The sequence below is a fragment of the Nycticebus coucang genome, chromosome X, assembly GCF_027406575.1.
Source record: "Nycticebus coucang isolate mNycCou1 chromosome X, mNycCou1.pri, whole genome shotgun sequence".
NCBI classification, from domain to species: Eukaryota; Metazoa; Chordata; class Mammalia; order Primates; family Lorisidae; genus Nycticebus; species Nycticebus coucang.
The window spans coordinates 46427277-46442727 of record NC_069804.1 but is presented as its reverse complement, the minus strand read 5'-3'; the positions used below and the strand labels follow the sequence as shown (position 1 = coordinate 46442727).

The 15451-nt window shown below is 41.8% G+C and overlaps 1 protein-coding gene across 1 annotated transcript in view; it reads right to left on the bottom strand.

Annotated features, from left to right (window-relative positions):
• Positions 1-3517: 3517 nt before the first annotated feature.
• The window catches only part of MAOA (monoamine oxidase A), a 100749-nt gene continuing 88815 nt past the window's right edge, over positions 3518-15451 (bottom strand). Inside the window, exons 10-15 of the mRNA XM_053579508.1 lie at positions 15278-15331; positions 9889-9946; positions 8113-8210; positions 6983-7094; positions 6719-6781; positions 3518-6578 (exon numbers count right to left, since the gene is read on the bottom strand). Coding sequence (XP_053435483.1) covers positions 6432-6578; positions 6719-6781; positions 6983-7094; positions 8113-8210; positions 9889-9946; positions 15278-15331 — 532 coding nt within the window. The 3' untranslated portion in view covers positions 3518-6431. The remainder of the gene's footprint in view (positions 6579-6718; positions 6782-6982; positions 7095-8112; positions 8211-9888; positions 9947-15277; positions 15332-15451) is intronic.

The following is a 15451-nucleotide window of genomic DNA, read 5'->3' as shown; positions in this document are numbered from 1 at the left end:
TGTGGAGGTTAGGTTCTGTCCTTTAATTTCTGAGATCTTACTTTGCTCCTGATCCATTGTGGTGGTCGGTGTGCAGAACAGGTTGAAGTATTTCCTGTAGAGCTGGTCTTGTTGTGGCGAATTTCCTCAATGTTTGTATATCCATAAATGATTTGATTTCTCTGTCAATTTTGAAGCTTAGCTTAGCAGGGTACAGAATTCTGGGCTCGAAATTGTTCTGTTTAAGTAGATTAAAGGTAGATGACCATTGTCTTCTTGCTTGGAAAGTTTCATTAGAGAAGTCTGAGGTCACTCTGATGGATTTGCCCCTGTAGGTCAACTGGCGCTTACTCCTGGCAGCTTGCAGAATCTTTTCTTTTGTCTTGACTTTGGACAGGTTCATCACAATGTGTCTTGGAGAAGCTCAGTTAGAGTTGAGGCAACCTGGGGTCCGATATCCCTCTGAAAGCAGTGTGTCATGATCTTTGGTGATATTTGGGAAATTTTCTTTTATAATATTCTCTAGTATGGCTTCCATTCCTCTGGGCATTCTTCTTCCCCTTCTGGAATTCCTATAACTAGTATGTTGGAACGCTTCATAAAGTCCCATAATTCTGACAGTGAACGTTCTGCTTTCTCTCTCTTCTGTTCTGCTTCTTTTACTATCTGAGTTATCTCAAAAACTTTGTCTTCTACCTCTGAAATTCTTTCTTCTGCATGGTCTAACCTGTTGCTGATACTTTCCATTGCATCTTTAAGTTCCCTGATTGACTGTTTCATTTCCTTCAGCTCTGCTATATCCTTTTTATGTTCTTCATATCGTTCATCTCTTATTTGATTCTGTTTTTTGAATTTCCTTTTGGTTATTTTCCACTTTATTAGCAGTTTCCTTCATTGTTTCCATCATTTCTTTCATTGTTTTCAACATGTGTATTCTAAATTCCCTTTCTGTCATTCCTAACATTTCTGTATAGGTGGAATCCTCTGCAGTAGCTACCTCATGGTCCCTCAGCGGGATTGTTCTGGACTGGTTCTTCATGTTGCCTGGAGTTTTCTGCTGATTCTTCCTCATGAGTGATTTCTTTTATCTGTTTCCTTGCCCTAATTTTCCTTTCACTTCCTCTTGCTCTTTAAGTTCTCGTGCCTGTGGACTAATGGTTACAGGACCAGAAGTGTGAGAAGTTTGAGAAGCAAAAAAGGGATGAAAGAAAGGAGGACCGAGTGATAAGAAAAAAAAAAAAGAAAACTAGAGAAATGAGAGTGGGTGGGTAAAAGGAATATTGACAAAAAGAAGAGAGGCACAGAAAGAGGGAGACAGAGCAATATAGGTGTACAGTAGGGTACTTTGATACAACCTTAAAAAATAAAACCACCTTCTGGGGGTGCCCAGTTGGGTGGTTCCCTTGAGGTCAGCAGCTCTTTGCTAACCTGATCAGACACAGTACCCCACCTCCACCAAGTAGAGAGGAAAGATAAAAATGCTGTAAATCAAACCAAAACAAGCAAACAGAAAACCTTACGGGATAAAATTGGCTGGAAAAACCAAATAATAGCGGTAGAAACACTAACAAAAATGAAGTTCTAATTATTGAAATAAGCAGCAATGGGAAATTATAATTAAACTAGAAAAATTGAGAAAGAAAGAGGATCTGTATGGAAAAGGTTGAACTTAAAAAACAAAACAACAATCAACAACATCAAAATAAACAAACAAACAAAAAAAACCAAACCAAAAAAAAAAAAATCCACAACCAAAAACAAAGCAGTATGTATATGTTATTGAATATTGTCTGGGCAACACGTGGTCTTCTGGGGTATCAGATGTTAATCACAGTTCTGATACGACTGGAGGCTGCTAGTTTCTCAAACCCCAGCAGGTAGACACCCTAAATCTCTCTTCAGCCCACTTAAAAGACACTTTGCGCTTGTTCACTTGCTGAGCAGAAGCTTTCCCAGGGAAGTGCTTGTCGCTGGAATCACTGCTGAAGTGGCTATCCACTTACTCTGTGTGCCAAAACTGGTCTCACTCTGCCCCTGAGGGTTAGGGCTGCAAGGCGGCTCAGACCCCGCCCTTAGGCTACTTGGTCACTGGGTTACCAGCTCCCACTCAATTCCAGCTCTGCGTCCCTGAGGGCGGAGCTTGCCGGGGCAGTTCGCTCACAATGGCTCCCTGTGACCCAGAGCCAAACACTATTAGCTCCGTCTGGCTCAGCAGCTCAGACTGGGGCCCTAGACAAAGGCCAAAGTTCTCTGCACTCCTGCTCAGGCTCTCACCAAGGCAGTTCAGCTGAGTGCCAAGTCCAAAGACACCAAAACAGATCACAGGTAAGGCCTTTCTGGTTTGCAGTCTCGCTGCTACTGAACTTACAGTTGCGGGCGGGTTGAGACGGATTGAACACACGTGACCACTTGCCGGTTTTCCACTGTTTTAGTCCTCCTCTTGGGGTCCAGAAGTCTCTCGCTGACTCCCTGTATCCTCTCAGGGGTGATGATAGGCAGATCCCACCAGCCAGAGATGCCTGGAGTCCTATCTCCCCAGACTCATGGTGCCCAGATGCAAGGAAGCTGTTACTTGGCTGCCATCTTGCTCCTCTCCCTACATTCACTATTCAGAAATACAATCTTCTAAAAGAAGTTCCCTTCCCTAAGAGGAATAGTTTCAGAGATAGCTCAATTCTTTCCACAAAGCCAAAGCTCAAATATACAACATATTTTACATGTCAAGGCAACTCTATGGAAGAGTAAAGTAGATACTGTGGTGAACTGTCCTGGATCTGTCAGCTGCTGAGACTACAGCTATAGTTCCTCACTAAAACTGTCTTTGAACCTACCTGCTTACCCAAGGTAATATCCTCTCCCAGAGAGCAGCCAATGAAGGGACATGGAGCTAGGCCTCTTTGTCTCAATGAAGGACAAGTCTGAAGGGTCTTTCCAGCTCCCCATTAGGATCTGCTGAGGCCTCAGTTGCAACTACATCGTAGGTTGACTCTTCCTCCTGCCCAATCTTGCCTTCTTCCACCCCTTAGGTATATTTCCTGAGAGCTGTCTCCAATAAGCTTTCTGTTCTGACTGCATCTCAGAGTCTATTTCCAGGAAATCCAATCTAAGACAAGGAGTGAACCAAGATACAGAAAGAATGAGTGTCTTGCCCCTGCCATACCAAAAGGCGAAAAAGTAGATATACTGCTGGCAACAAGGTACATAAATTACAGTATGCTACCATGAAAAGAATCCTGTGAAGCCAGCTAGTGCAATCCACCCTTTTCCAGGTGGGGAGATTGAGGCAAAGAACAAAAGTGATTTGCTCAAGGTATCATAAGCTAATTAGGAGAGAAACTTTTGGATCAGGATCCACACCTATGGCCTAGTCAGGCCAACGAAAGTATTCTGTAGTTCCCAGGATAGTCAAAAACAAGTGAGAGTCAAACCCAACTTTGGGAATTTGGAGTCAATGTCAAGTAGTGTTTTGAACCCACCCTTCATGGACAAAGCCGCTGAAACTTGAATAGAACCATCAACTGAAAAGAGGAGGCCGGTCTGAATCAGGGATGGGTAGTGCACTTTATTAGCAAACAAAACAGTACCATATAGGCAAGATCTTACTTCAATGGCAAAACACACACATATGCATACTCCCACATGTAGCACTAGGGCAAACTTCAGACATGGAACATTAGGCACCAAATTCACAATCAAACTAAACATAACTTTACAATCCTTCAATGATTTTTTTTCTTTAGTGGAGTATGAGTCTTTATTTAACAGTTAATTGTGACAGATAGATGAACTTTTGAAATCTATTTTTTCAGCAAACTATGGAGTAAGGCTGACTCAGCCTCTAGAACTATAAAGTGAATAGCTGAACAGCCAGGCTCTATCAGCCATTTTTTTTTTTTTTTTTGCAGTTTTTGGCCGGGGCTGGATTTGAACCCGCCACCTCTGGCATATGGGGCCAGCGCCCTACTCCTTTGAGCCACAGGCACTGCCCCACTATCAGCCTCTTTAACTGACTTTATTTTTCAGGTTCAGAGAAAAGACCTATGGTAGCTTCATGTTGGACAGCTTTACATGGGGAGTTCTTAGCTCCAATTTCCTGTCTAGGCACATTTGGACTGGCATTCATTTTGATGCCCAATCTGTAGCTTAATAGGGTTGACATAATTAGAATAAATCAATTTTTCAAAAAAGAGAAGAGGGTAAATCACATACTAACAAGTCCTTCAACATTCAAGATACAAATATGTTAATAATCTGATTACTGTTAAAACTGTTGCCAGTTAAAGACTTTAACACTTCCCCAAAGGTGTGTTAGGACTGAGTTAATCAGTAAGTGAATAGAGACAACTGTACTAGATTAGGGAGAGATTTCTTGAATCATTTTAGTGTTTTATGTGGCAACTCCTTATGTACTGGAGCATGTCCAAGATGTTAACAAAATGCCTAACTTAGCAAAAATGCCTTTGAATTACAAGGTAAACAGTGGCAGAAAAATCTAGCTCTTAGGACAGGCAAAACTTTGGAAGACCAAAGTCCTTGCACCAAAGTCCAGTGACTTAAGTTTGGATTTATGATAAAGTTAATGATGCAATAAAATTGGCTTCGGTGGGGTTTCCTCTGGCAATCTTTAATTTTCTCCTTAAATAAAACAAAATATTTTTTAAAAAGAAGTATTTTATGGGCAGCGCCTGTGGCTCAATGAGTAGGGCTCCAACCCCATGTACCTAGGGTGGCGGGTTCAAACCCGACTCCAGCCAAACTGCAACAAAGAATAGCTGGGCACTGTGGTGGGTGCCTGTGGTCCCAGCTACTCGGGAGGCTGAAGCAAGAGAATTGCCTAAGCCCAAGAGCTGGAGGTTGCTGTGAGCTGTGACACCATGGCACTCTACCAAGGGTGACAAAGTGAGACTCTGTCTCGACAGAAAAAAAAAAAAAGAAGTATTTTATGATTGAAACCTTTAGGAGGGGCTTCTAAAAATAGAATTGTTTTGAAAATGAGAAAGATAAGAACCCCACATTACTCCTAAAATAGAGAACTCAGTCTTTCTATATAAAATCACAAAATTTCATGTCTTTTATAAGACTTAATAACTAGGCTCAGCACCTGTAGTTCAAGCCTCATACACTAGAGCTGGCAGGTTCCAATCCAGCCTGGGCCTGCCAAACAACAAGAACAACTACAACCAGCTGGGCATTGTGGTGGGTGCCTGTAGTCCCAGCTACTTGAGAGGCTGAGGCAAGAGACTTGCTCAAGCCCAGCAGTTGGAGGTTGCTGTGAGCTGTGATGCCACAGCACTCTACCCAGGGCGACAGCATGAGGCTCTGTCTCAAAAAAAAAACAAAACTTAATAACTAAAGCAAGTGCAGTTATAATATACAGCCTTAATTTCCTTTCTGTCTTTGACAGTCTTAACAAATAATAATCAGAGATATACCATGTGTTCAGGACTTGAGAGAAATTATTTACACAAAGGTAACCATGTTGAAGGCATATGCAAGCTAGAAGATCTGTCTAATTCTATGGTTATAAGAAAAAAAATCTACGCCTCTTGTGGCCTTCGAACAGCCAGGGGTCACCTGGAAAAAGGAAATACTGCTCTCCTGAAGCCAACATAGAATGTTATCACTAATAAGGATTGATTGGTTCCTAGTTGACTTATAAGGAGAAGAAGAGATGCCCATAGTAGTTGGTCTGAAGCCATACTAGGCTGGGAGGCCTCCTGGGGAATGGTCCTGCCACTTCACTCATTTGGGGAGTGGTACACAAGTCACAGCAAGTCAACTGAAGCATTATGACTCAGTAAACTCTCCTCTGTAGGATGCAAAAGAGGAAAAACATACAAATAAGCTAGTGTTGAGACTAGAGGTCTAGAAAAATCACAGCAATTGTTAAGGGCTCAGGAGCTTCCTGAGGCAGCAGCCCCTGACTGGTTTGAGGGCCTACAAGCCCCTGGCCCCACAGTGCTTTCCTTTATTTCCTGATCTAGAGTGGGGGGGCCTGCTGTGGCTGTGAGCCTCCAGGCTCTGTACCAATACTTCACCATCACCTAAGAACAGAAAAAGGACAGTCACAGATTGGATCTTAATTTATTCCACTTCTATAGAGAGAAAGTCAAATGCTTTCTTTTTGAAATCATCAGGTATTTTGCATTAAAGGGCACATAAATAGGACACAGAAATTGTTTTGAATGAACACATCAATTTCAACTTTTTGAAAGCGATCACCAGGCTTTATTCTATCAATCAACATGAGTTAGTCTACATAGACAAAAAGATGGAACTTGATCTTACTAAAATTAATTAGGTGATTCTTTGGGTTGATTTTACTTTAACATTGAGACTAAATTAAAGGGGGCTAAATCAAGCGCACTTAAAAATTGCCCCATGACATAGCCTTTGTCAGCATTTTCCTTTTGATGGTACTGAGGCCTAAGGAGAAAGCATGAGAAGGAACTTCAAGACCGTGTCAGAAGCTTGAATTTGTACGCTATAATCCACAGGGCAGTTACTGATGTAGAAAATCCAATGATCTTCAGCAGGCCTGTAACAGAAGGCAGGTTTCTCTCCCAGAAGGTGTGGGTGGTCTCTACTGCTGGAACATCCTAGATGAATGAACACAGATCATTAGCAAAACCTCCTGTGCTGATAAGAAGGAATAAAATACATCCTATAAGATCCATGCCAGAAGGTCGATGTGGGTTTTAGATGTCATTGGAGATGGTGTTTGTAGCCATAAACTTACCTTTGATTCAGGTTCTTCAACCCATATGTCCTTCTTGGCCACCTTCCCCAAAGCATTTAAGACCTGAAAGACAGTGACCATGGTATTATGAAACTGTGTAGTTTCAACAGATTCAAGGCCCTGTTGGCCCTGAATGAGCCTCATGAGTGAGGGGTAGAGTAGACATACAGATTCTATCAGTGTCAAGAACTAGCAGGATTTAGCTAGTGCACTGGGTTTAGCTACCATGACTCAGAAGGGAGAGTGCCTCAGCTTCCCCCTTACCTCTCTTGCTGCCCGTTCTCCGGCCTCGACTGCTCCTTCCATGTAGCCGCTCCATTGTGTGGCAGTCTCTGTGCCGGCAAAGTAAACCCTGCCTACTGGCTGACGAATCACCCTTTGAGGGAACAGAGAGGTCACACAGAATTATCCGGGAAGGTGCTAAGGAAAAAATGCCAATTACTGCCCTCAGTTACTCTGCAGAAGACAAGGAAACTCAAAGCATTCTAAAAAACACCCATGTGACTCAGGTCAGGGTGAAAGGTTACTCCTGGTTTCCTGGACCTGTACACAAGGATCTGAACTTTCAAGCCAGGGAGAATCAGGCTGTCACTAAAGTGATACTCATCTTTTCCAAGGCAGCCAGAGCGGGGATCTAAGAACATGCCTTTAATCCCCAAATCAAATTTCTTTGCTGTTTCCTGTTAGTGGTCCATTCTGCTCTCTACAGTCTTTCTAAGAGGCACATTCTTCTTGAGAATAGCTCTGGACCCCAGTCATACAGGCACTCCTAATGAGTCGGAGGAATTGCAGTGGTGAGTGGGAAATTAACTGTCATTTCTGGCAAAAGAAAGACCTGAGAAATTATATGGATGTCTCCTTAAAATACAGTTAGGTTCTCTGAACTTCTCTGGAGACTGCTTTAGGGCAAGGAAATGGGCCTCCTTTTACAAAGAGGTCCTGCCAAAGAGAACCAAGGAAGGGCTGGACTGAATGGGCAACTATTCCCTCCAAGGAGATAATGGGAAAACAGATGTGTTGGATGAACACATTCGATGTCCTTCTGTGTAGACTAGTGCCAAGGAACCTAGGGCAGTTATTTGAGATTAAATATTGAGCTGACTTCAAGAAGGCCCCGGGAGGAGGCTACAGAGGACACTGTGGATTGCTTTATTCTCACAAGTACTATTGACATCTGGAGTCCTCCCCAATGTTCTGTTATTGTTCTATATGCTGACAGCTACTACTCCATGTACTAACATCCTTATTTTCTACAGACATGCAGGAATGTACAGACTGACTATCTGGAACATTAGAAATAGGGATACTGACTACTATCTCTAGAATTCCCATTGAACTTTGCTTTTAAGTTTGGTGTAGGTCTTGTATTAATTGGAGTGGTGCTTGGGTAGTACCTTCCATATAGAGTCATGATCCCAGGCGGGAAGTAGGCTGTGTAGCAGCCCCCAGAGTACTGTTCCTCACACCAGTTCTTCTCTTCATAATGCACAGGCTGCAGTTAAGTGGGGAGAAAATGTCGAAGAGAAAACAAAGCTGAAACCCTTCAAGTCAACAATAAAGACTCTTGATCTCTTAATTATCTTTGTATAACAAAAAGTTTACCTTAAGACAATAAAGACAACCCTGTTTTGCTAACTCAATTAAGGAAAACATGATAGTACCAAGTAATGGCTTTTTGTGGGATAATAAATTGTAAAACATGTATGCTTTGATTTTCTCAACCTTTTGACTAGGGAAAGCATGAACTATTCTAATATCTAGAAGACAGGGCATCCCCATGCAGATTCTGGACTTTAGAGCCAAGTTTCCATCAATAATCAGCTTATGAAAAGATCTGCTCAAATCTCTGGAATCTATAAAATAATAGGCTACCTAGGCATACTGCTCTGAAAAGGGTGGGAAGGAGGAGGTAGAAGACAAATAAATGTCTAAGAAAGGTTTGCCCCTCAATCCCTTCTCTAAGCTAGAAAAGTGGATGATAGGAATCCCACTAAAAAGGGGGCAATTAAGATGGAAAATGTTTCCTAGGGCTGCAGTCCCCAACCCCCAGCCCACAGACCTATATAGGTCAGTCCATGGCCTGTTAGGAACTTAGCCACACAGAAGAGGTGAGCAGAAGGCAAGTAAAGGAAGCTTCATCTGTATTTACAGTCACTCCCCATCACTCACATCACTGCCTGAACTCTGCCTCCTATCAGGTCAATGGTGGCATTAGATTCTCAGGAATGCAAGGCCTACTGTAAACTGCACATGTGAGGGATCTAGGTTGCACACCCTTTATGAGAATCTAATACCTGATTATCTGAAGTGGAGTTGAAGTGGTGATGCTAATGCTGGGGAGTGGGTGCAAATATAGATTATCATTAGCAGGGAGGTTTGACTGCACAGAGATCACAATAAATCAATTACCTTCAGACTCATATCAAAATCATCCCCCTACCCAATTTTTCCTGTGGAAAAATTGTCTTCCATGAAACTGGTCCCTAGTGTCAAAAAGGTTGGGGATCACTGTCCTAGGGGACAGGAGAGAAGCTTCTCTGATTTCCCTAACATATTCTGAAAGCTTATTATTTGAACAGTTCAGAGATAATCCCTAAAAGAGCCTCCAGAGCAGTAGGTTCTTCAGAAATATATAATTTCATTCTCCTCATCATTTTCAGTGGCAGATTTAAAGCAATAAAATTCCTAAGAGAGTTGTGAATTGAGTCTACACATGAAAAATTAAATTAGTATGAGTTTGACCTGGGCAGAGTCTAGATTCAGTCTATCTTATCAAGTATATACCACTGTGCTTTCACCAACAAATGACACTTCTGGAATTTTATTAGGCAGCAGGCAGGTGACACTGGCAGGAGGACAGGACCCTGTTCTAGGAACCTACCTCCCTCATCCTTGACACAATACCTGCAGCTCCAGGCTCTGATCACACTTGGCTGCCAGTTATCCAGTCAACATTTAAATAGCCTGAGGAGCCTCAGCATCAGAAATTCCATGTACCTGATACCAGCTTTTAATGGCCTTTTGTGGTTGCTTAAGTTTTTCCTCCAAGTTAAGCATATCTCTTTATACTCTCTTCATAAAATTGTCAGGAAACCAGAATCTGCTTTGCTTTACCACTTAAGAGAAAGCAGAGAAGAACTTGCTAGAGATTAAAGCTGGGGGTTTCTTACTTGTAAAGCTTCTTGGGATCCCAGTACTTTGGCATAGAGCTCACAGATTTTCTTCTTCCTACAAAAAAAGAGCCAAAAACATGTTAGAGAGTAATAACTGATGGGTATAGAATAAATACAGTGTGTTCCAGGACTCTTGCCAATGAACTAGATTTATTATAAAAAAAATTAAAATCAATGGCCTTCTGTAATTCCACAAAATGAACAGTTCCATGAATCTCTGGATTCAAATTAACTTTCTATGCCTCAATAATGTCATTTGATTTGAAGATTCCACAGAATTCTCCTTTGTTTTGACATTTTTTAAACACCAAATAATGCTATTTGAGGTAAAATGGGGAAAATAAGATTAAATTAGATTTAGTCCGTCTGAGGAATTGATTCTCTATCACTCTTTTGGAATATGCATAATTCTAGAATGATCTCTTTTATAGGTCTACAGTGCAAATCATAGTGAGTGCCCTTTATGCTATACTTGTGTTTTAATGATCGATCTCCAAACATACAGAAATCATTTAATCTTTTTTTTTTTTTTTTTGAGACAGTGCTTCAAGCTGTTGCCCTGGGTAGAGTGCCGTGGCATCATAGCTCACAGCAACCTCCAACTCCTGGGCTCAAGTGATTCTCTTGCCTCTGCCTCCCAAGTAACTGGGACCACAGGTGCCTGCCATAATGCCCAGCTATTTGTTGGCTGCAGCCATTACTGTTGTTTGGCGGGCCCAGGCTGGATTCGAACCCGCCAGCTCAGGTGTATGTGGCTGGCGCTTTAGCCGCTTGAGCCATAGACGCCAAGCCCATTTAATCTTTTAAGCATAACATAAGACATGCTATATTGGGGGAGGCTATTATCAGACTAGTGACCTATCACTTCATAGACTGGTCTGTGAACCACAATACTCCAAAGGGTACTATGTGCTATGTCCATATGTTGGTACTTCAAACATAGTCTTTGGTCGCCCTCAAAATTCATTATATAAAAGACTAGCATAGGGCGGCGCCTGTGGCTCAGTTGGTAAGGCGCTGGCCCCATATACCGAGGGTGGCGGGTTCAAACCTGGCCCCAGCCAAACTGCAACCAAAAAATAGCCGGGCGTTGTGGTGGGCGCCTGTAGTCCCAGCTACTCAGGAGGCTGAGGCAAGAGAATCGCTTAAGCCCAGGAGTTGGAGGTTGCTGTGAGCTGTGTGAGGCCATGGCACTCTACCGAGGGCCATAAAGTGAGACTTTGTCTCTACAAAAAAAAAAAAAAAAAAAAAAGACTAGCATAAAACATAGCATTTTTATGTCTGAAAATCAGTAGCTGTATTTAAACTTTTCTTGAAATAAGATACATTTTAAACTCATAGCTGCTCCTGCTGAAATTAAAAAATTCTAATTTACTAAATCATCCATTTTAGAAATTAATGGTTCTAGCCAGGCATGGTGGCTCATGCCTGTAATCCTAGCACTCTGGGAGGCCGAGGCAGGTGGATTGCCTGAGCTCATGAGCAAGAGCGAGACCCCATCTCTAAAAAAAAAAATAGTTGGGTGTTGTGGTGGGCACCTGTAGTCCCAGCTACTTGGGAGGCCCCCCCCCATAGAAGGTTTTAACTGAGATACAATTGCTACTCCTGAGGTGATTATCACCTGACATGATGTAGATAGTTAGGTTCCAGGACAGTCAGGAAAAGTTTGGTTTCCTTCAAGTTGTTGTTCATGCTATACATCAAAAATCATAAAAGTTGTGGCTCAGTGGGTAGGGTGCCATATACCGAGGGTGGCAGGTTCAAGCCCGGCCTTGGCCGAACTGCAACAACAACAACAACAACAACAACAACAACAACAACAACAAGAAGCCAGGTGTTGTGGTGGGCGCCTGTAGTCCCAGCTACTCAGGAGGCTGAGGCAAGAGAATCGTCTAAGCCCAGGAGTTGGAGGTTGCTGTGAGCAGTGTGACGCCACGGCACTCTACTGAGGGTGATAAAGTGAGACTCTGTCTCTATTAAAAAAAAAAAAATCATAAAGGAAAGGAAGAATGGGAACAGTTTCAAGACCACTGTCTGGAGGGTGGCGCCTGTGGCTCAGTCAGTAGGGCACTGGCCCCATATACCTAGTGTGGTGGGTTCAAACCCAGTCCCAGCCAAACTGCAATGACAACAACAACAAAAAATAGCCAGGCGTGGTGGTGGGTACCTGTAGTCCCAGCAACTAGGGAGGCTGAGACAAGAGAATCGCCTAAGCCCAAGAGCTGGAGGTTGCTGTGAGGCCATGGCACCTTACGGAAGGTAATAAATTAATGGCAGGGGCAGCTCTACTCATTTCTTTTTTTTAATTATTATTATTTTATTATTAAATCATATCTACTCATTTCTTTCTTTTTTTTTTTTTTTGGCCGGGGCTGGGTTCGAACCTGCCACCTCTCGTATGTGGGGCCGGTGCCCTACTCCTTGAGCCACAGGTGCCGCCCAGCTCTACTCATTTCACCCATAAATATTTGTTGAATCAAAATTCATCTTTAATCTAGTATAGTACCCTCTTTCGTAGTCTATGAAAGATGACTGATTCTTGTCTACTTCACGAGTGTGTTACAAGCAATAATTCAGACATTTTGTGTTAATTAGAATATAAAAGTTGACAATCATTATTCTAAAAAGCTTAATGATTCTTATTTTTAGGATACACAATAAAATCTTTATTAAAGCTGAGCGAAACCTAAAATCCAATCAACCATAGCTGAGTTTTCATTCATGAATGATAAAAACAGTTATGATAGTTGTAAGTCACTACTTACTGTACTTTATATCACTAGATGAGCCAAGGACATTTACAAAAATACATCAAAAATGATCTTTCCTTCCCTTTAAAAATAAAAATTCTTAGAAAAGATATCCTTAGGCAAGGATGTTGGAGCAATACATTGATTGATTAGTTTGGCTCTTAAAATATAATGTATTTTAAATGATGGCTAAAAGAAGTCACTTCCTCTTGCAGTTGAATTTATTTATCCACTGGTTTCTAAATATATCTTTTCATCACAGTCACTCAAAATGCTGATTAAAAACTACAAATATTCAGCTCCCACCTAAAATCTACTGAATCATTCTGTACAGTCCTCATACTTTGTGAGATTTTGATGTAGTTAGTTCTTAGAACCACTATACAGGGCAACAGTGACATATACAGTAAGGGTTTTGCCTTGCAAGAACTTTTGAGAAGTTCTGCCACCACGTAGAAGCATAACCAAAAGTCTATCTCCAGGCTGGTATTTATTTTTCTATTAATAAGGAAGGAAAGCAGGAAATCCAAAAGAAAATGTCAAGCTTAGTTTGGTGCAATGAAAAAAAGTAGGAGTTATGTGCTCAACTCAGTCATAAACTAGCTGCTATGACTTGAATATATGTGCCGCCCCCTCCAAAACTCATATGTGAGAACTTAACCCCCAAAGTGATGGTATGAAGAAGTAGGGCCTTTTGAGAAGTGATTAAGCCATGGGGGCTCTGGCTTCATTAAAGAAATGAATGTCCTTATAAAAGGACTGGAGGGAGCCAGCTAGATCCTTTTTGCCTTTCTGACTTCCACCATTTGAGGACACAGAGTTCATCCCTTGTTGTCCTTCCCCTTTCTGTCTTTTCTACCATGTGAGGGCACCATAAGAAAACACAATCTATAGAACAGACTCCTCCCTCCCCCCACCAGACACTACATCTGCTCGCAGTTTGATCTTGGATTCCCAGCTTCCAGAATTGTAAGAAACAAGTTTCTGTCCTTTATAAATTATCCAGTCTTAGGTATTTTGTTACTGTAGCACAAAAAGACTAAGACACTAGCTGTGGGGCCTTGAAAAAAATCATTCCCCATTGCTGGACCTCAAATTCCTCCTCTACTGAGTGACTAGGTAAACACTAGAATATTTTTCCAGACATCAAATCTCATGGTTGCTCAAATAAACAAATCCGTGTGCACACGTGGAACATGTTCTACAATCTTCCCTTGACTTGTAAAATCATCAGAGTAAATCCTAAAGCAAGGGATGCTAATGGATTAGCTATTTAATTTTTAAATTAAATTCAGAGGGAGGTCTACATTTGTGTGTGTGTGTGTGTGTATTGGATCTCTTCGTGATTATTTTTTTGTTTCTAAACATTTAGGGGGTGGGTATAAGTGTTTTTTGTTACATGGATGAATTGTAACATGCTGAAGTCAGGGCTTTCAGTGGATCTCTTTAAAAGCTAGCAAAGGATTTATGGACACCCTGAAGAGAATGCTGAAATTCCCATGGGCATCCCCCAACAGCCAAATGACTCTGATGTTCAATGGCTTACTTTTCCAGGTAAGATTTTATTAGAACAAAGGAATCCAAGTCAAAACAAAACAAATATAATAAGACAGAAAGAGAGAAAGGGAAAAAGATAAAAAAGCTACTGTCCTAAAGTAACTTTTATATTAGGAAGCTTTTGGAAGAACAGAATGTCAGAACTGTGTCTCAGATAATCAGTGGTGAATACTTCCATGTATGTGGCATACAAGTTGTTACAGGTTAAAACACATAGATACAAATTTGCTTTTTAGAAAGACCATGTCAGAGAACCTTAGAAAAGGTATGATGGACTTGCAAGGGGGTCAGGATTTGTTTTTGTTTTTTTTTTGAGACAGAATCTCACCATGTCATCCTTGGTAGAGTGCTGTGGCGTCACAGCTCACAGCAATCTCAACCTCTTAGACTTAAGCATTTCTCTTGTCTCAGCCTCTCAAGTAGCTGGGACGACAGGTGCCTGCCACAATGCCCGCCTATTTTTCGTTGCAGTTGCCATTGTTGTTTAGCTCTCCTAGGCCGGGTTCGAACCCACCACCCTTGGTGTATATGGGCGGTGGCCTTACCACTGTGCTATGGGCTCTGAGCCAGGATTTGGTTTTTATAGCTTTTATCACAGCTAACGTTTTCTATATTTTTCTCCACCCATCTTATGGGAAAAAAGGGCTGGGTTGAGGAAGCTATAACAAAATATAAAAAAGATAATTTGGGGCGGCGCCTGTGGCTCAGTGAGTAGGGCGCCGGCCCCATATGCCGAGGGTGGCGGGTTCAAACCCAGCCCCGGCCAAATTGCAACCAAAAAATAGCCAGGCGTTGTGGCGGGCGCCTGTAGTCCCAAGCTGCTCGGGAGGCTGAGGCAAGAGAATCGCGTAAGCCCAAGAGTTAGAGGTTGCTGTGAGCTGTGTGATGCCACGGCACTCTACCTGAGGGTGGTATGTGAGACTCTGTCTCTACAAAAAAAAAAAAAAAAGATAATTTGTTGGGATTTTAAGAATATTTGTGAAATACAACATTTTTCCTGATTGCTAGTCCCCTATTATCAGTGCAAAAACACAATATAAAGCTAACTTTTAATCTGTTTTTCAGATATAAAGTCTTACCTTATTTCTTTATGGAGCTTAGCAAGGCGATCAGCTTTACGGGCAAGGATGAAGCTGGAGAAAATGGAAATGTTGAAATGATCAGGTTATAGCTCTTTATCTTTCTGAAGTACTCTTACCTCTACCTACTCAGCATTAATGAACTCTCCTAGACCTTTCTCCTCTACTAACGCA